Here is a 26164-nt window from a genome sequence, read left to right as displayed (position 1 = left end):
TTTCAAAAAAAAAAAAAAAAAAAGAATTAGTTAAAAAACCTTTCTCTGGGCTGGGCACAGTGGCTCACGCCTATAATCCCAGCACTTTGGGAGGCCGAGGTGGGCGGATCACCTGAAGTCAGGTGTTCAAGACCATCCTGGCCAACATGGTGAAACCCTGTCTACTAAAAATTAAAAATTAGCCAGGCATAATGGTGGGTGCCTGTAATCCCAGTTATTCAGGAGGCTGAGGCAGGAGAATCGCTTGAACCCTGGAGGCGGAGGTTGCAATGAGCCGAGATTGCGCCATTGCACTCCAGCCTAGGCAACAGAGCGAGCGAGACTCCGTCTCAAAACAAACAAACAAAAAAACAAACATCTTTTTCTGAGAGACACTTCTGGATTTTTCATCCCTGAAAGTTCTAAAGGAAAAACAATATTCTGGAGCTGTAGTCTGTGGGTTTTCTGAGTTTGCATATTCTGATTGTTCTGTAAGTATAGGCTAGCTGGCATAAAGACTAACAGTTGGCAATATCAACTACAAATCAAATTCCAAATATAAGAATTACAGAAGTTTGCCAATATCTCTTACAAAAACAAAAAAGGTGAAAATAGATAGGAGCCTCCATGTTTTCATACCTTTCCAAGCAATGATTGCTTAATTTAAGAATAAATTACCAATATCCTTCAGTTAATATCTCTGTGAGCTGTTAAACATTCAAACTGTACTTAGTCAAGTTATCTCTATGTGCTAAGTCCCAATGTAATGAATTCTGGGATTTTCCTGTCTGACTTAATGCTGAGAATGTGGTAAATATCACATTTAATAGCTATTGTAAGATTCTATAGCTCTGGGCCAATGGGATTCATACTTATTTAATTGTAGACATACTGAAGAGTTGATGAAGTGGGTGATATAAGAGCAATAGGAAGAAAACTATGTTTGGAAACTATCTATCTTAGGTATTAACTTCCAAACAGTATTTGTAAGCGCTGGTAGTATATGAGGAGTGCAAACAAGGAGTACAGCATATTGAAGTACTCAGGTTATATTTGTTATCACTGAGGAAATGGTGTGTTCATACAGCCTGTGGGCAGAGAATTAACTTTCCAGTTTTAGGGAGGAACCTTTAGAAAAAAAAAAAAACGATTAGGGCTAATTACATACAGACAGTCCCTGACTTATGATAGTTCGATTTAACAATTTTTCCACTTTATGATGACAAAAAAGTGATGTGCATTCAGTAGAAACTGTACTTTGAGTACCCATACAACAATTCTGTTTTTCACATTCAGTATAATATTTAATAAATTACATGAGCTACTCAACACCTTGTTATAAAATAAGCTTTGTGTTAGATGATTTTGCGACTGTAGGCTAATATAAGTGTTCTGAGCACATTTAAGATGGTGTAGGCTAAACTGTGATGTTCAGTAGGTTAGATGAATTAAATGCATTTTTTACTTAGATATTTTCAACATACAATGAATTTACCAGGATGTAATCCCATCATAAGTCAAAGAGCATCTGTACTTAACAAATCTGTAACATACTTTTAACTTCTGATTTTTCAAAAGTCTGCTTAACAAATGAACAAAGGCCAAATTTATTGTCTAGTAATAATAAAAATGACAGATTTAAAATGTGCCTCTGATGGTGAATGTTATGGGCTAAGTTTTACCTCCTAAAATTAATATGTTGACAGCCTAACCCTCAGTACCTCAAAATGTAACTGTATTTGGAGATAGGGTCTTTAAAGAGGTAATTAAATTAAAATGAGGTCAATAGGGTGGGCTCTAATCTGACTAGTGTTCTTAAAGAAGAGGAAATTTGGACTTAGACATGTACAGAGTGTACAGACTATGAAGACAAAGGGAAAAATCAGCCATCTATAAGCCAATGAGAGAGGCCCTCAGAAGAAACCAACCCTGCCAACACCTTTTCTCAGCCTTCTAACTTCCACAACTGTGAGGAATTAAATTTCGGTTGTTTAAACCTCCCAATCTGTGGTACTTTGGTATAGCAGCACTAGCAAACTAATACAGCCAAAAAGGATTTGCTGATCAGGTAGGTCCTTGATCTGTTTCAACAGTTGAAGACTGCCTAGGAAGAGACACATCCAGTTGGAGGGTAGTTCGCCTATTTTCCCGGCTTAGAATTCTCTCATTTCTCCCCAAGGTTTTCTCATATATTGTCACAGCGTACTGCTGCCTCAACCTTGCCAAAAGCTGTGATTATTTTTTCTGTCTTTCCATGCTACATCTCAAAGCACATAAAAAACAAAATGAGTAAAACAAGCAAAAAATACAAGATACAGATGAACTAGAGACAGAATAGAAAGTCATTCAGATAAATATCATTGTAAGAAAAATGTACAGCCTGGATTTAGTAGAGTATATTAAAGAAAAGACAGAATCTTTGGGTACAGTTGAGGAAGCCTTTCTCTTTAAAATTTAAACTTGGAGCCACATCAGTTTGAAGGCCTCAGATTGTATGACTGATATTAAACAATCCCATAAGGAAGTGACCATCTCAGAGTGGACCACCACTGAGCAAGAACAGAACGAGTCCCAAAAAAGAGAATTCAGGCAGAGGCATGGCCCTTATTCCTCCTGGCTAAGGGATACAACAGTTCCTCGGTGTAGCAGAATCAAAAGTCAATATCTGAATCCCATACTTTCTAGTATTTGTAGTTTTGCAAATCATTATTCTTAAACCCATTATATGATTCGGGAGTGGACCTCAGACTGCTTGAGGCCCAGGCCTATTGAAGAATGCACCTGGGAAACTGACCTTCACTTTATACAGTCTCATAATAAACAGGAATGTATTGGGTGTTTTCACTTGCCCCTGGTAAGTAGATAGATGTGGGGCTAGAGTCTCCACAATAATCAGGTGGGAAGTAAGGTCCGGATAGGATGTAAGTATAGCCAAGTAAACTCCTCAAATCGAGTGACCAAGTGCTTCACTTTGCCTGGAACCAAAAACCTGGTTTTAACACAGAAAGTTTCCTGTTGCAGAAAACTCCTCAGTCCCAGGCAAGCCAGGACGGCTTGACACTCTATACCTCAATCCATGCTGATGGTATAATCCCTGTGGGGAGCTTTGGGAGACTTCTGTTTGGACGCATGCTGTGTTGTATCCTGCTTTATATAACAAACTGTCTATATCTGTATCTTTTGCCATAAAAGAAACATTACAGCCTTTAGCTGTGTCTGCAGCATCTTTCTATCATCATTCCATTGGGACAATCACACATAATAAAGTATATAGAGAGTTCATATTCTATGGTATACATGAGAAGAAGTTCAGAATATGCCACCCCCAAATATGCTACTTTGCCATGAGAATTATTCTGAGCTAAAGGCGCTTAAAAAAATAAATAAATAAAAGACCACCACGCCTGTAATCCCAGCACTTTGGGAGGCTGAGGCGGGTGAATCACGAGGTCAGGAGATTGAGACCATCCTGGCTAACACGGTGAAACCCCGTCTCTACTAAAAATACAAAAATTAGCCAAGCATGGTGGTGGGCACCTGTAGTCCCAGCTACTCGGGAGGCTGAGGCAGGAGAATGAACCCAGGAGGTGGAGCTTGCAGTGAGCCGAGATCGCGCCACTGCACTCCAGCCTGAGCGACAGAGCGAGACTGTCTCAAAAAAAAAAAAAAAAGAAGGTGCAAGAAAATCATTCTGACCTCCTTGTGTTTTTTAAAAGCAGAAGATGAAATTTTCTTGTGAAAGATGCCTCCTGCTGGGCACAGTGGTTCACATCTGAAATCCTAGCACTCTGGGAGACTGAAGTAGGAGGATCACTTGAGGCCAGGAATTTGAGACCAGCCTGGGCAACATAGCAAGACCTCATTTCTACAAAAAAATTAAAACACAAAAGAAAGATGCCCTCTCTAGACTAGAAGGAAAGCAATATTCTTATCATCAAGGATGGGAAGTTGAAACCAAGAGAATTCTGTATGGACCTTGTTAGAATAATAAAATCAGAGGAACATGTACAACTAAAGAAGTCCAGGAAATAAAAGAGAACTCTCCTACCTAAAAAGTTAATTAAATTTTTAATAACTACATTAATGATGTTTGAATAAAACAAATATACTTTTACAGTGGTTTTCTTTTGTAGGTAAACAAATTAACCAACTAGATAATGAAATGAAACAGTAGATCCTCTGTCAGATTAAATGATGGGAATTTCAGAAAGGATCCACCTAACAACATCTGCATACTCTTGACCTGAACACAAGACAATATAGTTTGTTTTTCTAATGCAAGGCCACTGAAATCTAAGGGCTAACACTTCTATGTCTTTCAAACTTGTATAGGGAACTCAGCAACAGTGTTAAAAGTGATACAAATTGTTAAGTTTTGTCTCCTGGAATGAGTTGTCTTTTGGGGATCAAATTGTTCTTATAATTTAAAACAAACCTGATATAGTCCTAAAACATATTTCTAAACACTTGACTTATAAAACAAAACAACAAAGAAACCCCAATATATTCTACCTTTTAAATTGTTTCTGTCAGTATATCAATGTTGAAAACATTGTTCTTAAGGTTCTTTCTGAAGTAAGGAAACAAAGAGGAAGGTGGAAGAAAATTAAAACTCATGACCACCAGATGAGTTTCTTACACGAAACCTGCCCTGCTGAAGTCTCACTTTTCTTCTGCTATGCATCCCTCAGCAGCAATGAATACACTAGTTTATAATGTTTGCATCTGTTCATTGCCGTTTGTTTATTGCTTTGTAATTGTGTGTGTGTGTATGCGTGTGCGCATGTGTGCCTGCATGTGTCCTTAATTTACTAATATTTTGATCCTCTCCTTCTCTGATCCTACCCTAGTCCATCCAGTGTGTCTGTGCACACATGTGTCTCCAACTCTCATACAGGGAAATAAATTCCTGCATATACCTACAGACGCACTCCCATACAACAATGCATTACTGTATTGAGTAAATATTTGGTATATACTTAATAACTAAGAGACCAGAAGTAAACATTCTAAAGTAGTTACTTTGGGTCTTCATTTACTATGATAAAACAGATGAAAAGTGAGAGAGGGTCACAGTCAACAAAGAGATTATCACCTGTTCATTTATCCATCAGAAAACAGATATGCTAGGAAAATGATAGGAATATGAAGTCATCTGTGACATTCATTCTTACCATTTCTCTTTTTCTCTATATTAATTATTACTCAATGATTCAGTTTTCTCCAAACATACTCCTTCCTGAGTACTAATTACATTGCTCTTTACAAATGATCTGAGGGGCAATTGTATGACATAGTGTCTCCACTAGGCGGCACCTGTGTGTAACATCGCCGCTTTAAGCCCACCATTTATTATTACGTTATCTTCCAGTTTCGTTAAATGAGTACTGATAAGATAGCTTTAAAGCAATCTCTTTGAAAGCAAGTGCTCCAAACACTACTTACTCGTCAAATGGGATGGCCCAATGATTTGTTGATGAGATAATTAAAAACTTTCAATAAATATTTCTGTGTAAGAAATACTTTCTTGTTTCTGTTCAGGTAACAGCTCTTCTTTATAATGAAAGTGTCTGACTGTGTGCTTTTTGCATTTCAAGAAGAGAAGATGGGAAATGCCAGGAAAACTAATATTAATAGCTCAAGCCATCCATTAAAACAAAATTATATTTGTTTATATATATATAACAAATAATGTATATCACCCCATTTTCTCCATTGTGTGTTGTTTTATATACATATGTTACATATATTATATTTATCTATAAATATTTAACAAATATATAACAACACACAAATATATACGTATATTTTATATAAATATAAAAGTATATTTATATAATATACTTACATAGAAAATATATATTTATTAAATATTTATATACAAATTTATATTTATATATTATATATATAAAAAATGACACACACAAAGGAGAAAATGGGGTAAGGGTGATGTATACCTAATAATACTTATATAAACTCATTAGCATTCTATATAATACCCTTGTGATTGAGTTCCAACCTAACTTTCCTCTCTTATTTCTGATCCTTCCCTGGTCATATTCCTCACATCCTAGTTAAAAAAAAATTATTTCCTACCATGTAGACAAACCATACTCTTTCAGACCTTTGTCTTTTTACATGTTGTTTCACTTCCTTCCTGCAAAGCCTTTCTGCCTTTCCTACATCTGTCCAGCTATATACATATTAAGACCCAGCTATATGTATTATCTGAGACATCCTGGCTCATCTACTCTGTTAATTTCCTCCTCTGACATGCTGATATCTTCTAGTATAAATTTCATTACAATAATTTGTAATTATTTGCCTGTTTGTCTCCTCACTTACCTCTGCAACCCCAATAGCTGGTATACACATTAAAAAGTGACCACAATGAGGTACAAAAAATTTAATCGCATTGGTTCAGAGTCACATTATTGGAAGGTCAGGCTTGAGCCTGCTGTGGAGGATGAGAGTCAACTGCCATCACATGAAAGACGAATTCATATGATCTTGGGGTGTCTCTTCATATGGTCTCAGAGTATATTTATAAACAAGACTACATACTACAGACTTCAAGAATAGTGCATAGGTGGGCCTGGTGCAGTGACTCACGCCTGTAATCCCAGCACTTAGGGAGGCCGAGGCGAGTGGGTCACCTGAGGTCAGGACTTTGAGACCAGCCTGGCCAATACGGCAAAACCTCGCCTCCACTAAAAATACAAAAAGTAGCTGTGCATGGTGGCACAGGCCTGTAATCCCAGCTACTCGGGAGGCTGAGGCATGAGAATTGCTTAAACCTGGGAGGCAGAGGTTGCAGTGAGCCGATATCGCGCCATTGCATTCCAGCCTGGGCAACAGAGTGAGATTCTGTCTCAAAAAAAACAAAAAACAAAAACAAAAAAAAAAGAATAGTGCATAGGTAAAATCCAACTTAAACTAAGCCGAAAGAAGGAAAATAGTCTTAGAAATAACAACTACAACACAATTTTTAACTAAATAGAGAATATGCCAAAAAGAAATCTGTACTCTAATATTCTTTGCAGCATTATTCACAATAGCCAATATATGGAACCACCTAAGTAGTCGTTAACAATGAGTAGATTAAATGTGGTGTATATACACAATGGAATATAATTTGGCCTTAAAAAAGAAGGAAATGCTGTCATTTGTGACAACATGGATAAACATGAAAGACATTATACTAAGTGAAATAAGCCAAGTACAGAAAGACAAATACCACATGATCTCACGTATGTGGAATCTTGAAAAATGATGTGAGATGATGAATATGTTAATTAACTTGATTTAATCATTCTACATTTTATATATATAAACATCACATTGTACAAATATATTATAATTAGTCAATTAAAAATATTGATAAAAATAAATTAGTAAACCAAATAGAGGTGCTGAACAATAGATGAAGAACAAAAGCTACAACTGAGAATTAAAAACTGATTTTAGGAATTCTTCCAAAATATGCATGAGTGAGGCTTATTCTAGAAACAGAGGGTGGGCTGGGCGCGGTGGCTCACGCCTGTAATCCTAGCACTTTGGGAGGCTAAGGCATGTGGATCACCTGAGGTCAGGAGTTCGAGACCGGCCTGGCCAACATGCCAAAACCCCATCCTACTAAAAATACAAAAATTAGCCAGGTGTGGTGGCAGGCGCTTGTAATCCCAGCTACTCGGGATGCTGAGGCTGCAGAATCACTTGAACTAGGAAGGCGGAGGTTGCAGTGAGCTGAGATCACACCACTGCTTTCCAGCCTGAGTGACAAGAGTGAAACTCCATCTCAAAAAAAAAACAAAAACAAAAAAAACAACAGAGGGATGGTTCAATATTTGGGAATTTATTGATATAATTCATTATATTAATAGAGTAAATCAATATAATCGTATGATTACTCAATATATAAAATAAGCCTTTTGATATTACTCAAAATCAATTTTTGTTTTAAAAACACCCAATTAAATTAAGCATAGAGGGAAACTCTTAAACTTGGTATTTATCAGAATGCTCATTATAAACCAAGGGCAAACAGATATTTATTAAATAAATAAATGAATAAATGGATGGAATAAAAGAGAGTACAAAGCCTAGGCATTCTTACAAAGACTGCATTTGTTTCAGAGGCACTTTCCTCTTCTCCTCTCTTATTCTAACACCAGGAATCAGAAGAGTCACCAGAAAAGAAAATGTCAAGCCTCTAAACAAACTGGAGTCAGGCTAGGAAGAAAGTCAAGAAAGCATCCACACCATATCAGAATAAATAGAAATTAGGGCAGGACCATGCAAGCACAAGGACTACGAAAAGAAGTAACATAGGATTGTGGCAACTGTGCAAATAACACAGGGAGAATAAAAGCAAATAGATATACTCAATCTAGCAAAAAATATCTACCAAAAAAAAAAAAAAAAAGAAGTTCCTCACTATTGCTTTAAGCTATAGAACAACTTAAGAGGAACACAGATTCAATATGACAAGAACTCAAAGATAAGCTGATGAAACAGCAGAATGAGATAAAAGGGTAGAGTTTAGGTGTAAGCAGCCAAACTGAGCATCAAAATTTAAAAGCGCAAGCGTCATAAAATGGAATTATTGACAGAGAGAAAGGTTTAGATTATCACAGTGAATTCAGGTGAAAAGACAAGAAAATTAATAAAATTACAAAGAACAAATCTTATCCTACATAAGGATATTTGGTTTCCCTAATGTAGGCAGTCCAAAAATAGAATAGAAGATGTATTCAAAGACATGAGAAAATGTTCCTGAAATAAAAAATAAAAATCAAAAGATCACACCATATTCAATACATTTTTAAAACAAAATGCTCTATACCAAGACTATTCTACTTAAACTCTTTGACTTTGAGGATGAACTTCAAGGTATCCCAGCTAACAACAAAGTCATCTACAAGGTAAGCAACAGGAAGACACTGACTTTTCTGTTTTCTGTTTTCTTTTTTTCCAGTGTTGTAATAACAGAGCATAGAACAATGCCTGGCAATCAATAAAATATTTTTTGAACTAATTAAAATGAATGAAGAAAAAAAAAAAAACACTGACATCAGACTTCTCCACAGCATTCAATACCAGGAAGCAATTAAGCAATGTTTATGTTGTTTTAGGTGAAAAAAAAATGACCCAATTACAGTATACCATCCAAGGTATGGTTTAGGTATAAAGGCATTATGCAGGCAGACATTCTCAACATATAAGAACTCAGAAAATATAGCACCCATGTGATCTTCTTTAAAAAACTACAATAAATTCAGCCAAGTAAGAGATGAATCAAAATAAATAATTTGGGAATAGCAAAACACATTGTAAAAGGATAGGAAATGAGGCTTGGATCTATTTAAATATTGAATTTAAATGAATCGACTATGGCAATTGTAATTACAGAAAAGAAGGTGAACAGTGTAAATCTGGATAAAATAAAAATTATAAAATAACTAAAACTGGGAAATAGACAAAAAGATAGAAAAATACGAGAAAATATTAAATACCCTCATCTTTTATAGTAGGATATCAATTGTTATTTCCAAAATTAAAATATGTGGTTTTAAAAAATGACTGCACTCTTGTGATATATATCTCTATAGAGATAGAGATATACAAGTATGTATAGTTATTTCTTAGAATGTCTTTAGAATAAATTTTGTGAAGGTATGTTTAATTTCAGCAATTCCCTTATTTTCACTTTAGTGTCTTTTTCCTCTGTTGGAGTCAAGTACAATTATATTTTTATTTCTAAGTAATCAAATGCTTGTAACTACTTATGGTATCTACTTGCTATGTACCCATCTATCTGTAGTGGCATAGCATATAAACCTGTTTTGATGTTTACCTAAGAAATTTACGATGATTTAAAAATTCTTGTCTTTGTACTTCTATGTGTTGTTTGGATTATTTTTAATGGTCCTGTATAATTTTTACAAAATTGAATAATTTTCCTTAGAAAAATATGCCAAGGTAACAAGATTTAATTCTGAGTGATGGTAATATGCATATCGTTATTCTTTTTTGTGTGTGTTTTTTGTTTGGTTGGTTTCTTGGTAAGTTATTATTTTTCTCTTTTTTTGAGACAAGTTCTCACTCTGTCACCCAGGCTGGAGTGCAGTGGGGTGATCACAGCTCACTATAGCTGCAACCTCCCGGGCACAAGCGATACTCCCGCCTCAACCTCCTGAGTAGCTGGGACTAAAGGTGCGTGCCATTGTGCCAGGCTGATTTTTAAATTTTTTGTAGAGACAGGTCTTCCTATGTTTCCCAGGCTGGTCTCAAACTCCTGGGGTTCAAGAGATCCTCCCACCTAGGCCTCCCAAAGTGCTGGTATTATAGATATGAGCCACTGTGCCTGGCCATTATTCTATTTTTTTGTATTTATCTGTGTTTCAAAAATTCCTCATCATATCTCATTTAAAAGTTTTAAGACTATAATTTCTCAACTGAGTACACATTTAGTAGCATTCCATAAAATTAGATATAAGATTTTGATTCAAAAGTTATTAAGGAGAGTTTTTTAAATATTTTCAAATGGTTGGACTTAATTTTTAAGTTTATTGTTTTCCAACTGTATTACATCATAATAAAATAATATAACATGTCATATTTCTACCTTTTGGAACTTATAAGGCATTCTTGGTGGCCTATTTTTGATGGATTTTGACCAAAATTTTAAGAAAACTGGAAGAGGGTCACTGTAAGGATTAAAGTTCAATATATACTTATATAATGAGTTATTGATATTAATAGGTTATTTATATTCTTATTTGTTTCTTACCTCTTCAATTTATCAAAGACTTGTTAAAAGTTTTACTACCTCACACCATAGATGAAAATTAACTCAAAGTGGATCAAAGACTTAAATAGACATAAACATAAAAGGTAAAACTATACAACTCTCAGAAGAAAACATAGGAATATATGACTTTGAATTAGGCAATGGTTTTTTGATATGACATCAAAAACAAAATCAACAAAAGAAAAAAATAGACAAATTTGGCTTCATAAAAATTTAAAACTTTTGTGCTTCAGATAACACCATCAAGAAAGTTAAAAAGGAACCCACAGAATGGGAAAAAATATTTATAAATCATATATTTGACAAAGGATTGAATATATAAAGAACACTTATGATCCAATAATAAAAAGACAACCCAATTTTAAAATGGGATCTGAATAAACATTTTTTTCCAAAGCAGATACAGAAATGACCAATAAGTTGGGAATTCGAGACCAGCCTGGCCAGCATGGTAAAACCCTGTCTCTACTAAAAACACAAAAATTAGCCGGGCGTGGTGGCAGGTGCCTATAATCCCAGCTACTCAGAAAGCTGAGGCAGGAGAATTGCTTGAACCTGCGAGGCAGAGGTTGCTGTGAGCCGATTGCACAACTGCACTCCATCCTGGGCAACAGAGTGAGACTCTGTCACCAAAAAAAAAAAAAAAAGAGAGAGAGAGAAAGAAATGACCAATAAGAACACAAAAAGGTGCTCAGCATCATTTTTAGCTGTCAGGGAAATGCATTTCAAAAGCACAGTGTGCTACCACTTCATGCCCACAAAGATGGCTATAATAAAAATCAAAACAAACCTAAACAGAGAGTAAGTGTTGGCAAAGATGTGAAACAATTGCAACCCTTGTAAACTGCTGGTGGGAATGTAAAATGTGCAACCGCTGTAGAAAACAGTCTGGCAGTTCCTCAAAAGGTTAAACATAAAGTTTATCACATGACCCAGCAATTCCACTCCCAAGAGAACAGAAAACACATATTCATGTAAAAACTTAGGCACAAATGTTCACAGTAGTATTATTTACAGTAGTATTATTTACAGTAGCCAAAAAGTGAAAACAACCCAAATGTCCACCAACTGATGAGTGGATAAATAAAAGGTGGTATGTTCATAAAAAGGAATATTATTTGGCAATAAAAAGAAGTACTGATACATGCTACAACATGGAGTAACCTTGGAAACATTATGACAAGTACAAGAAGCCAAAAACAAAAGACCACATATTATATATTCCATATATATGAAATGTCCAGAATAGACAAGGCTATGGAGACAGAAAGTAGATTTGTGGCTGCCTAGGGCTGGAGGTTTGAAAGGAAATGGGGAGTGACTGCTAATGGGTATAGAGTTTCTTTTGGGGGTGAAAATGTTCTAAAATTGATTGTTTTAATGGCTGTACTCCTCTGCAAATATACTAACATTCAACTGTACACTTTAAATGGGTATAAGGTAGGTATAGTAGGTTGGATGATGGCTCTCAAAGATGTAAGGTCCTAATTCCTGGATCTGTAAATGCTACCTTATACAGGAAAAGAGTTTTTGCAGATGTGATTAAGGATTTTGAGATGGGGAGATTATCCTAAATTATCTAGGTAGACCCTAAAATGCAATCACATATATCCTTTTAAGAGGGTGATTTCTCAGACAGGAGAAGAAAAGGCAATGTGACCACAAAGACAGAGACTGGTGATGCAGCCACAAGTAAAGGAATGCCAACAGCCACCAGAAGCTGGAAGAGCCAAGGAACAAATTCTTCCACAGACCCTCTTGAGAGTAGTGCAGCACTGTCAACACCTTCATTTTGGCCTGATACTGATCTTGGACTTCTGGTCTGCAGAGCTGTGAGAAAATAAATGTCTGATGTTTTCAGCAACCAAGTTTGTGGTAATTTGCTACAGCAGCCATAGGAAATAAATGCACTTTGTAAATTATATCTGAATAAAGCTGCTACCAAAAAAAGTTTAAAAATCTACACAATTATTGTGCATTTTTTGTTCACCTTTTATTTCTAATATATTTTTATATATTCTATTACAATGTGCTATAAACTCATAAAGCTTAAGAGAGTCCTATTAACTTCATTAATTTTAAATTTTAAAATAAAAAAAATTTTTTTTTTTGAGATGGATTCTTGCTCTGTCACCCAGGCTGGAGTGCAGTGGCATGATCTCGGCTCGCTGCAACCTCTGCCTCCTGGGTCCAAGCGATCCTCCTGCCTCAGCCTCCCGAGTAGCTGGGACTACAGGCACATGCCACTATGCCCAGCTAATCTTTGTATTTTTGGTAGAGACAGGGTTCACCATGTTGGCCAGACTGGTCTCAAACTCTTAACCTCAAGAGGTCTACCTGTCTCGGAGTCTCAAATTGCTAGGATTACAGGCATGAACCACCACACCTGGCCTTAAAATATAAAATTTTCACATTTACAAATATAAAAAATAGTCTTGATCTCATTAAATGATTTTTAACCTTGAAATCTGCTGTTTTGTTTGTTTAGTTGTTTATTTCATGTGTCTGCTATTCCTTTAACAATTTTCTTATTTTCATCTTTTTTCGTCCTTTTGTATTAGATGTTTAGCTTATAAAATGCATACAGTACAGCTTTTAGTTTTTGATTAGCAAAACCCATCAATCATTAGATGGGCTGTTGACTTAATAGATTTTGGGGATTGGGGAAGAGAGGAAAACATACTATTTTATCAAATGACACAGGTTTTTGGGTTTTTTTGTTTTGAGACAGGGTCTCACTCTGTTGCCCAGAGTGCAGTGGTGCAATCATGGTTCACTGCAGCCTGACTTCCCAGGCTCAAGTGATCCTCCTAGGCCTCAGCCTCCTGAGTAGCTGGGACTACAGGTGTGAGCCACCATGCCTGGCTAAGTTTTTAATTTTTTGTACAGACAGGGTCCCACTATGTTGCCCAGGCTGGTCTTGAACTCCTAGGCTCAAGCGATCCTCCTGCCTTGGCCTTTCAAAACTGTGGGATTACAGGTATGAGTCACCACTCTGGGCTAAATGATGCACCTTGATTTCAGAGATGCAGCAGGCAAACCATTCATCTTAGAATTATGGAAATATGATTGTTTGGACTTTCTGTTTAGAAGTCTCCAATCATGCAGAAGGATAGGAAAAGTTACATTTTAACCTGACATGGTCAGAGAAGACCTCTGTCTCTATAAATTGGGAAGAACAAGGGGTTCATTTTTACAATATTCTCTTAATAGCAGTTTGCATAATTTTAAAAAATTTATTCCAATGATGTTACTTGGGCAGTTTATGAGTAAAATAAGACTCTGGAATAAATTTATTCCCAACTGAACAAGAACAAGAAGTCATACCATGATTTATCTTTTCATTTCAGTCTGGCAGATTAAATTGCCTTTCCCAATAAATATGAAAAGATAATGGAGGGTTGACAGCTTCATCAACAGCAGACAAAGTAAGAAGAAACCACATGGAACTAGGGTTTTCTTACCACTTCTAATTTATCCACTGCTTGTTTACCCATTTCTTCCCCTAATAAATCTTGGGATGACTGAAAAAATTTTATCTAATATTGTGTATGCTATTTGCAGCCGAGTTTGCTAAAAGCAAAAACAACAACAAAAAAGACTGTTTTCCATCCTTCTGGTTTTGATTTATCTTATATCAACAGGACAATAGATAGTGTATTAAAATATACACATTCTTGAAAAAATTCATGCTATACTCTTCTTTCTGTAAAAATCGAATTTACATGGGTGCTAAAAAATCTCTCATTCAGTCGGGCGCAGTGGCTCACACCTATAATCCCAGCACTTTGGGAGGCAGAGGCGGAAGGATCACTTGAATCCAGGAGTTTGAGACCAGCCTGGGCAACATAGGGAGATTAATGTCCACAAAAATAACAAAATTAGCCAGGCAAAGTGGCATGCGCCTATATTCCCCCCTACTCCAGAGGCTGATGTGGGAGAATCACCTGAGCCCAGGAGGTTGAGGCTGCAGTGAGCCGAAATTGTGCCAATGCACTCCAGCCTGGGTGACAGAGCGAGACTCTGTCTCAAAAAAATAAAGATAAAATCTCAGTAATTCAAATTTTGTAAAATGTTCTACTTTTATTTTCCATTGGAAAGAAGGAACATAGTAATGCAGAAAAACTTTCATTTGGAAAATTAGCTACTTATAAAGAGAAAGTTTATTTAACCATTTTAGGGAAAAAAAATTAAGTTAGATTCTCACCTTCTATTATTTATCAAAACAATTTTCAAGTTAATTTTAAAAAGTAAAAACAGCTAGAAAAAACTAGGTGAATATTTAACTGATTTGGGAAGGAGAGAACCTTCTAAGCATACGAGCAATAAAAAGACTCCAAAAAAAATCTATAAATTTGTTTGCATAAAATTTTAAAAATTTTCTGTAAATTAGAAACCACCAAAATTTTAAAACAATTGAGAAAAGTTGAAAAATATGTTAACAGAAAATCCAAACTCTATACAATAATTTAAAGAAGTTTATTCTGAGATAATATAAGTGACCACAGCCTGAGGAAAACACAAACCCAAGAAGCCTTGAGTAAGTGGTCCTAAGGCAGTCAGATTACAGTTTGGTTTTATATACTTTAGGGAGGCAGAATTTACACGCAAAGACCTAAGTCAATACACGGAAGGTATACATTGGTTAGGCCCCAAAAGATGGGATACCTTGAAGCAGAGGGTTACAGGTTATAGGTGGATTCAGAGATTATTTAATTTGCAATTGTTTAAAGGAGTAAGGCTCTGTCTAAAACTTGGAGTCAGCAGAAAGGAATGTTTTAAGTTAAGATAAGTCTGCTATGTGGCAAGACTGATGGCCTACAGCCTTGACTTAACCCTTACCTGGCATGGCCTTAGGTCTTGCTTATAACTTAGTATCTTATTGCCAAAAAGAGTCTGTTTTGTCAGTTTTAGTATTGGTATTTTAACATTAACGATGATCAGTTACAGTGCCTAAACTCCAAAGGGGAGGAGATAGAAAGAGGCATGCCTGACCTCCCTTCCTGTCATGGCAGGAAATTCAGTTTTTAAGGTTTTCCTGGGGTTCCCTTGGCTAAGAGGGGGTCTGTTCAATCAGTGGAAGGCTTAGGATTATATTTGTAGTTTACAAATACATGCAATTTGTGATCATAAATAATAATGCCTTTAATATATAATGAACATTTACAACTCCATAAGAAAAAATAAACATCAGGTTAGATGGCCAAAGGATCTGAATGCATAATTTACATAAGAAGAAATTTTTAAATTACATAATTTTTAATCTCACCAGAAATTGCAAAGATAAGTTAAAAAACAAAATGCCACCAAATTACTTTTATTTTTTTGAGACAAGGTCTTGCTTTGTCATCCAGGCTGGAGTGTAGTGGCTTGATTATACCTCATTGCCACCTTGAACTCCTGGACTCATGCAATCCTGACTTGGCCTCACCACAGAGATTTCTCATACTCAATAATACCTACTGTTGTTGACAATACGGTGCCTTGAGAGCCATCACGCATTGCTGAGGAGAATAAATCAGTATAACCAAGAATACAATTTGACAAACAGATACTAAAACCTCAAATATTTATTCTTTGACATATTTGTGCCATTTCTGGGAATCTAACACTGAAACTGTGTCTTAGCTCAGGCGGCAATAACAAAATAGCATAGACTGGGTGACTTAAACAACAGAGATTTATTTTCTTACAGCTCTGGAGGTTGGAAAGTCCAAATCAAGGTGCCCACAAAGGCCGAGCACAGTGGCTCAGGCCTGTAATCCCAGCACTTTGGGAGGCCGAGGCGGGCAGATCATGAAGTCAGGAGTTCAATACCACCCTGACCAACATGGTGAAACCTTGTCTCTACTAAAAATACAAAAAAAAAAAAAATTAGCCAGGAGTGGTGGCACACTCCTCTAATCCCAGCTACTCAGGAGGCTGAGGCAAGAGAATCACTTGAACCTGGGAGGTGGAGGTTGCAGTGAGCCAAGATCGCACCACTGCACTCCAGCCTGGGTGACAGAGCAAGACTCCATCTCAAAAAAAAAAAAAAGTGCCCACAGAGTTAGTATCTGGTGAGGGTTATTGAATAAAAATTATAGAAGGCAGTTGTTTCGGACTAAGCTCCTGAACCAGGCCCAACAGACCAGACGAAACTCAGGCTGAGGTTTCACAACACTAAACTAAAACTAAATTGTTATCTAACGTTTGGAGAAATCAAAAACTTTCACCTCCACTGAGCAATAACAAGGCACCTTGCCCCTGCCTCTGAAATTGCAATGGAGATTGAATGGGGAACTTGGATGTTTATGCCCACCTGGCAGTAGAGAGGTGGCCCTCCCCTTCTTCCACCAGCATGGTATCAGAGGAAGCTTTTTAAAAGAAGATGGAAGTAAGATCCCAAGTCTCATAGTGATAGATGCAGGATGAGCTAAGGAAACCTTGCACAGGGTCTTGCCTGGGCATGCCTGCAACAGATTGAGGGCTCATATATGCATCGGGAGAATGGGGCAGAGCCACCAAGAATTCAGGCCTTATGCAAGAGGAGAAGCCAGGCCTCTTTGGCTCCCGTGTGGTGACCTGGTATTCAGTCTGTGAGGTGATAACCTGTTGGATGGACCCTCTTTTTCTTTGTGGAGAGCTTTCTTTTCGCCTAATAAATCCATCTTCACCCTTCAATGTGTCTGCGTGCCTCATTTCCCTGGTTGTGAGACAAGAACCTAGATTTTAGCTGAACTAAGGAGCAAAAAGTCCTGCATCAATAGCATTATAACCAAAATGTCTAAGACAAAATAAAAGATCACATATTGTATGAGGAATTAGGAAAATCTCAACTTGAATGAGAAAATTTAATCAGCAGATGCCAACACTGAGATGACGCAGCTGTTGGAATTATCTGAGAAGGATTTTAAAGCAGCCACTATAAAAATAATTCAACAAGCAATTATGAACATGCTTAAAATAAATTAAAAACTTAAAAGTCTCAGCAAAGAAATAAAAGACATTAAGAAAAAATGAAAATTTTGAAAAATACAACTCAGGAGGCTGAGGTGGGAGAATCACATCTCTTTTTTTCTTTTTTTTTCTTTTTCTCCCCTCCCCAAAACCACATTTCTTAAAAAAACAACAACAAGGCTGGGCACAGTGTCTCACGCCTGTAATCCCAGCACTTTGGGAGGCTGAAGTGAGAGGATCTCTTGAGCTCAGGAGTTTGAGACTAGCCTGGGCAACATAGGGAGACCCTGTTTCTACAGAAATAAAATTTAGCCTGATATGGTGGTGCATGACTGTGGTCCCAGCTACTTGGGAGGCTAAAGTGGGAGGATGGCTTGGGCCTGGGAGGTTGAAGCTGCAGTGAGCCGTGATCATGCCACTGCACTCCAGCCTGGGTAACAGAGCAAGACCCTGTCCCAAAAAGAAGAACAACAACAACAATAAAAACTACTGAAATAAAAGCTCAAGGTATGGGCTTAGCATCAGCGTGAAGACAGAGAAAGGAATCAATGGACTTGAAGACAGAACAGTAGAATTTACCCAGTCTGAACAACAGAGGGAAAAACAGACAAAAAAAAAAAAAAAAAAAAAAAAGAGGAAAAAAGAAATAACAGAATCTCAGAGTCTCAGCAACATGTGGGATTACAATAAAAGATCTAACATTCATGTCTTCAGAGTTCAGAACACTAAATACAAACCACAAGAGAAAAATAATACTTTACCTATTGAGGAAAACTAATTTGAATGAAGTAGATTTTTCATCTATGGCGATCAGAAGGAAATGATAGAACATTTTCAAGGGCTAAAATAAAAGAACTTTCAATCAAGAATTCTATATCCAGTGAAATTATCATTCAGGAATAAAGGAAAAATAAAGGGATTCTTAGACAATGTAAAACTACTAGAATTTGTCTCATCTGTAGATCTGCTCTAAAAGAATGGCTAGAGGAAATTCTCTAAATAGAATGCATAAAAGAAGGAATCTTGAAACATCGGGAAGGAAGAACAATGAAAAAAGCAAAAAACACAGGTAAATACAACAGAGTTTTCTTCTCATCTTGAGTTTTTTAAATGATGTTTAACAGTTGAAGCAAAGTGTAACAGTGCCTGACGTGATGTATATATGAGAAATATTTAAGGCAATGATGTTATAAGTGGCAAAGTGCAAAATGACTTAAAGGAAGGTAAGGTTTCTACATTTCCCCTGAACTGCCAAAATGTCATTACCAGTAGACCCCAGTAGACCTTTGTGGTACTGAAATAGTTTTGTATCTTAATTTTGGTGATGGTAACAGAAATCTATATGTGCTAAAGTAACATAACACTATACACACACATTATATCAACATTAATTTCCTGGTTTTGATATTATACTAAAGTCATGGAAAATATAACCTTTGGGGAAACTGGATGAAGGGTATATGGGACCTCTCTGTACTATCTTTGCAACTTATTGTAAATCTATAATTATTTCAAAATAAAAAATTTTTTAAACATGTTTTAAAGAATATTTATTGACATAGAGAAATGATCAAGAGATGATATTAAGTGAAAAAAGTAGGATATACAATATATTAGGCATAACCAAAAATCTATATGGAAAACCCACAAAATTAAAACTGAAACCTTACATGTCTCACTATGAATATAACAGACACTGTAAAGCACAAGGGTCAAGACCACGATGAGCTTTGAAGTCAGGCTGACCTGGGTCTGGTCCAGCTCTGTCACTTACATGCTGTGTGATCTCAAGGAAGGTGTTCAATCTTTTTAGGTCTCATTTGCAAAATGAAGATAATAATAACTCAGTTGTAACGATTACACAAGAAAGTGCATGTAATAACCTCAGTACACAATATGGCACATAAAAAGGGGTAAAAAGTGTTAGCTATTATTATTATACAAAAAAATGTAGTGTTAGCAGTGGCTTTTATTGGTGGTAAATTGTGGATTTAAAATTTTTTACTTCTTTACACTTTTATGTCTTTAAATTTCTATAATGAACCTATATTACCTTTTATGGAGATATAATTCACATATCATAAGATTAATATATTTTATAATTTTTTTAGACATGAGGGTCTCACTGTGTTGCCCAGGTTGGTCCCAAACTCCTGGTCATAAGCAATCCTCTTGCCTCAGCCTCCCTAGTCATTGGCATAAGCCACCGCATCCAGCCTACTTTTATAATGAAAAAAATAGGAAAATGTTCTAACTTGCCCACTTTTAGGGAAACTAATATAAGACAAATAGGCACGTCCCTTGCAAATAGGCAGTCCCTTGCAAAGAAATGTAAGTTATGTTTATTTCTGTATTAAAGAGATAAAGCTTTGACTTTTCATGAACCATTTTAATACCATCATTTGTTACTCCGTGTATTTTTCTTCCAGTAGCTTGTCTCATTTGTATCTGTGGAATTTTAATTCATGGAGGTAAATGAACGATGACATGGAGAGGCTAATGCCACTGAAAGAAGATTTTTATTACTTAAGACTTCCAAGTGAAGGAAGCATGCCACACCATGCAGGACCACAGGGAAAGCACCAGGTTTGGGTCAAGAGGCAGAACAGAAAGGAGCAAAGGGACAGCCTAAGCCAGAATCCTTACTGGAGTTTCCAGAAATGCAAGCCACAACAGGCTAAACAGTTGAGGATTGGCTGGTTTGAATAATTCTGGCAGACTCTGAGGCACAAGGGCTATCTCTGGTTGTCTGGTACCTGGTCCTGGGTTGACTTAGACCAGGAGAAATATTAGCTCAGTGTGTGAGAATTAGTAAGGAGGTGGTTCATAGTATGGGTTCTGGATCACAGGGGAGATATAAACAACTCTGGCCATTAGTTTGGCCTTGTGAGTAATGGATGACAAATAGACAAACACAGAATCTAAGAAAACACAGTTAGAACATAACTCAGGTAGAATTTGCCAAATTCTTATCTATACAATAGTCATTTAAAAAAGAATTCCAGGCCGGGCGCGGTGGCTCAAGCCTGTAATCCCAGCACTTTGGGAGGCCGAGACGGGTGGATCACGAGGTCAGGAGTTCGAGACCATCCTGGCTAACACGGTGAAACCCCGTCTCTACTAAAAAATACAAAAAACTAGCCGGGCGAGGTGGCGGGCGCCTGTAGTCCCGGCTACTCGGGAGGCTGAGGCAGGAGAATGGCATAAAAACCCGGGAGGCAGAGCTTGCAGTGAGCTGAGATCCGGCCACTGCACTCCAGCCTGGGCGACACAGCGAGACTCTGTCTCAAAAAAAAAAAAAAAAAAAGAATTCCAGAGATACCTCATATAGAACTTTGAAACTGTATATAGTGCATAATCTTCACCTTCAGTCATGCAAAGGTATATGAAAAGAGAAACAGAAAGTTACCTTGACTCTGGAACTCATCAGAGAAAAACAAGGGGAAATGGAGAAACATGAAAAAATATACAAGTAAGCTGTGGAAGACTTAGGACTCTGGTACCATTAAATTGCTTATTTCACTTATTCCATTACAATAGAATCATACTTTTTCATATGCAATATTATGTAGACTTTGAAACAAAACTGACTGAATACAAATTTCCCCGGTTTTACTAATTGTGAAACAGTGTGCAAGTTATTTAACCTTCCTACATCTTGGTGTCTTCATCTGTAAAAGTGGAGGAAAGGGTTACTGAGAGGGTTCACCAAGTTCATGTATGATGCCTGGCCCATAGGAAAGTTTTTGTAAGTTTTAGATCTCATTATTGTTTGAATAAGCAGATTTCACTGAATATAAGATGCTGGTTTTTCTTGATCTTACCAGAAGACGTCAGTGGTAGTATTTTATACTCTCACATCATGCGTGATACTGATTGAAAGAAATTGTAAAATATAACCTCATTTCAGAGGAGTTGAAATATTTTAAAGTACATATTTTAGAATGTATAAAATAAGTTTTGTGTGTTCATTTAATACTAATTTAATGATGTGTGACAGCCACCAACAGAAAATTGAAACTGGCAAAATAATTCAATTCAAATATTAAATAATGTAACTTCTTACTTCTGTAAATTCCATTTTGTTCAATCTTGGTTCTGTTGAGTCAGTAATATCCAATTGTTCGCAGTGTGATCCTATTTATGGAATGAAGATTATTTGCTAGTTAGTTTGGTTGTAATATATATTTGATATTTATACTATAGTGCTTTAAAAGAGCATAAAATTATGTATTAGCTAATGTCTATCCATAACTACAATAAAGTGAACTACATATAGCTGGGTAACATACCAAATACTACAAAATTTTTACTTTTCCTGGCTTAACAAGCAAACCAAATATTTTTAAAAAGTCTATATTTTTAATATCTAGATTGATATAAAGCAGAAATAAATATGCACATCAATAGTATAAAAGGCTATAAAAACATCTGTGTTGGTTTACACTAGCAGGACCTAAGACAAAACACTTCTGCAAGCTTTCTTTTTAAAAACTTTATTTTGTCTTTAATGTTTCTTAAATTAAATAATGCATAAAAATGTTCTAATTCAAATAATACAAAAATATAAGCAACAAAACATGAATATCTTCCTTTTTGGCTACCTCCCATCAGCACTCTCACTCCTCTCTGCCCCAGATGTAACCACTGTCAGCAGTTTATCATCCTTCCAGCAACCTTTCTATGCATTTCTGTATGTATATAAATGCATATATATGCGCACGTGTACCTTTTGTTTTTCTGTTTATAAATATGATCATTTTGATGTGCAACTTGCTTTTTCATTTACCACTCATAGTAGCTTTTTTTCAAATAGGACCTGGGGCTCAGGGAAAGTTTGCAAAGTGTATATAGATTGGGAGTCATCAGCTGCAGCCATGGACTTGAATAAGAAAACCCAGAGAATGTGTATAGTGTGTATAGTGATAAGAAAGCCTAAAAGGAAACTCTGGAAAACAAAAGTTAAGGTGCAAGCAAAAGAAGAGTCAAGAAACAAAAACACTAAAAGGTGATCAAAAATAGAAGAAAGAAATCAAGAGAATGATATCACAAAAAAACAAGAGAAGAGTTTCATAAATTAGAGTGATCAATAATGAAGAATGTGACAGTTAGTTCAAATACAGATTTTTAAACCTTCATTTGATACAACAACTTATGTAATCATTATTGACCATACTAAGAGAAAAATTCATAAATTGTGTGAAAGCTTATGATGAAAGAACTATACACTGGCTTCCTCTCCTACTTCTAATAGTAATTCTTCCTGCCTATCATGGGTTGGCACAAGGGCATAGAAAAGATTTTTCAATCACTCTTGAATTTGGTAAGTGCTAATTATGAGATATCAGTTATTATGGCCATAGGAGGACTATATACATTTTCATATGAGCTTGTGCATTAGAAGCTGACATTTCCATCCCAGACCTTCCCCCAAGCTCCAGATGATTATGCAAACCAGACTGGTTTCTAGCAGTAACAATTGCTATTAAGTATATATGTCTGTCTCTGACTGGAGTTTGAGCAACTTAAGGGCAGGAAACATGTCTTGTCAGTCCTCTTTGCATTCTCTAACTCATTACAGTATCTGGAACTAAGTGAGGGCTCAATGACTATTGACCAAATGAATAGTAGAGAAAATAAATACTGTAGTATAGGAGGTGAGAGAAGAAACAATCACTGTCAATTGGAATGCTCTGGAATTTCTGTAATTTTATCAGGATCCCACATTGAGTTCTCTTAACTCACTCCTTCTGTACCCTCATTTGAAAATAAATGAAGTTATTTCAATGATTTTTTGAAACAAGAGTAAAGGATGAGCTGACTGGAGAATTACGTTTTTTGGAAAATGTGAGAACAGGTAGAAGGAGAAAAGGTTGTCAGTAAGGCCCAAATCATGCTTGGAGATCAGTGATCAGGAAGATGGGAAGCATATTTTATTTTTAAAAGTGACAGCAGACTTCAGACAATGTATTGTTGTCAATGTAACAAAAGTAGTCAAATAATCAATTGGGAAAAAAATCTATTGGATATAAATTATGTAAATCTCAGGACCCAAACTCTAGTTTCTATGGGACAAGTGAGGGTTTTTTTTGTTTTTTTTTTTGTTTTTTTTTCCACCTAATTTCATATAGGGAAATCTTTCTGAAAACAAAAGCATCAAAATCTGTGAATCTCCATAGGGGTGGTGCTGTCCTCCCTTCCTCCCAGGCAGCATGGTGGAAATTTTTGGGTGAGTTTTTATTGCCACAATGATGAGGAATAGGAGCAGAGGCAGAACTCCTGTAATTTCTGCACAATAAAGACTTTCCCCCTCCTGCAGGACATTCGAGTAGATGAAAAACCTGCTTATAATAATTTTGAACCTAGAACCCAGTTCTATTTTACATATGAATGCAGAATATAATTTTGCTGTGGAATTTTCCAAAAATGTAACTTCTATGAAAATTTGAGGGAGAATTATATACTTTGTTTAATTCTGGAACTTTACCTAGAGTTGTTTGCGGTTTCAGAAATTGTGTAATAGGGAGTAACATAAATTGTATCTGACTTGTAATACAACACACTTGTATCAGTCTGCATTTCTGGGAATTCTATGTATATATATTCATTTTGCCCTATTCCAAAATGTCAAATACAAATAAAATGGTCAACCGTATATAATTTTACTTTTCTTATATCTAAAGGTACATTATAAGTAGGTAGAAATGTCTGATTATCATGTCTTATAGTGAAGTTATAACAAAGCATTTATATATTGAAACACAGTGCATATAATTTTCTTTCTTTTCTTTTATTTTTTTTTAGAAGGAGTCTCGCTCTGTCACCCAGGCTGCAGTGCAGTGGCATGATCTCGGCTCACTGCAACCTCCACCTCCTGGGTTCAAGTGATTCTCCTGCCTCAGCCTCTCGAGTAGCTGAGATTACAGACGCCCGCCACCATACCCGGCTAATTTTTGTATTTTAGTAGAGACAGGCTTTCACTATGTTGGCCAGGCTGGTCTCAAACTCCTGACCTCAAATGATCCGCCCACCTTGGCCTCCCACAGTGATGGGATTACAGGCATGAGCCTCTATGCCTGGCCTCTGAAGAAGTCTTAAGCCTAGTATATATAGTAACAGAACTGGATGAGATTATCCAGGGAAATTTATGTAACATGGAAAGGGAACTCAAGAAACAACATTTGAGAAACAGAGAATGACTCCAGGAGGGTTATAGGTAAGGTGTAGGATATGAGTGGGTAGAGTCAAGGAAATTCAAACTAAGGAGTTTACAGAGGCAATGTTCAACTCTGGTAAATCTTAGCATGAGCCACTGCAACCAGTGCATACAATTTTCTTATGCCTTTCCTTATATTTCTCCTTTATATCACAGTATGACATCTTATCTTTCTTTTACAATTCTGTGTATGTAAGGAATATTTTCTAGGAATGTCATAGGATAATAAAAGAGTATTGCAGAGTACTGGTAATAAAATGGACACCAGACTAAAAGGGCTGAGAATCACAGATTGCGTTTCTGCTTTTATACATTCTCTATCTGGACAGCATGGAAGAGGCTAATTGCACCTGCAAGAGCTTTGAATTACATCTGTCTCATGTTGACTCTTCATCTGAATTCAGTGTCCCCCACCCAAAAAAGAAATAAAAATAAAAATATCAGAGTAATAGGCAGACTTACCTAGCTTGAAATCTGGATTTTGAAAGAATTCATGAAGAACATTCTGAATCTGCAAATCAAAAGAGGAAAAAAAGAAAGAAACCATATGCCACTCCTCAGTTACCACATATTTGTTATTTTAGACTAAAAACCATCTATAGTCTTTCTATTTTAGTATTGGGTGATCTTTCCAACCCAAGGACAGAAATAGTAGTAAGTCACATGTACTTTCTACAAGGGGGTCTTCAAAAAGTTCATGGAAAATGTGTATTATGAAAAAAATATGCATGGATTTCAATTTTTTTTTTTTGCACCAAAATAAACTTGTTGAAACTTGTTATGTCTGAACAAGATCTAGCTTGAAGAACTAAAAAGGATAAGACATCAGTTCGAAAAGAGCCCCTATCAGAGCAACATGAATTCTGCTAAAATTGAAGCAAAAACATTAAATTTATGGTGAAGCTTGGCGGGAAAAATGCTGAAATCACTGGTGTTTTATGAAGTGTTTATGGGGACGATGCTCCAAAGAAATCAGCAGTTTACAAATGGATAGTTCATTTTAAGAAAGGATGAAATGATGTTGAAGATAAAGCCCATAGCGCAGACTATCCACACCAATTTGCAAGAAAAAAAAATCATCTTGCTCATGACCTTATTGAAGAGGACTAAAAGTTAACAGCAGGAGCAATAGCCAACACATAGACATCTCAATTGGCTCTGCTTACACAATTCTGACTGAAAAATTAAAGTTGAAAGAATTTCCAGTCAGTGGGTGC

General features: G+C 36.3%; 1 protein-coding gene across 1 annotated transcript in view; it reads right to left on the bottom strand.

The window, feature by feature from the left end:
* The window catches only part of EFCAB5 (EF-hand calcium binding domain 5), a 171261-nt gene that overhangs the window by 88234 nt on the left and 56863 nt on the right, over nucleotides 1-26164 (bottom strand). Inside the window, exons 6-7 of the mRNA XM_077970687.1 lie at nucleotides 25410-25458; nucleotides 21798-21868 (exon numbers count right to left, since the gene is read on the bottom strand). Of these exons, the coding sequence (XP_077826813.1) occupies nucleotides 21798-21868; nucleotides 25410-25458 (120 nt within the window). The remainder of the gene's footprint in view (nucleotides 1-21797; nucleotides 21869-25409; nucleotides 25459-26164) is intronic.

Source organism: Macaca mulatta, chromosome 16 (genome assembly GCF_049350105.2).
Source record: "Macaca mulatta isolate MMU2019108-1 chromosome 16, T2T-MMU8v2.0, whole genome shotgun sequence".
Lineage (NCBI taxonomy): Eukaryota > Metazoa > Chordata > Mammalia > Primates > Cercopithecidae > Macaca > Macaca mulatta.
This window is presented reverse-complemented; position numbering and strand designations above follow the sequence as displayed.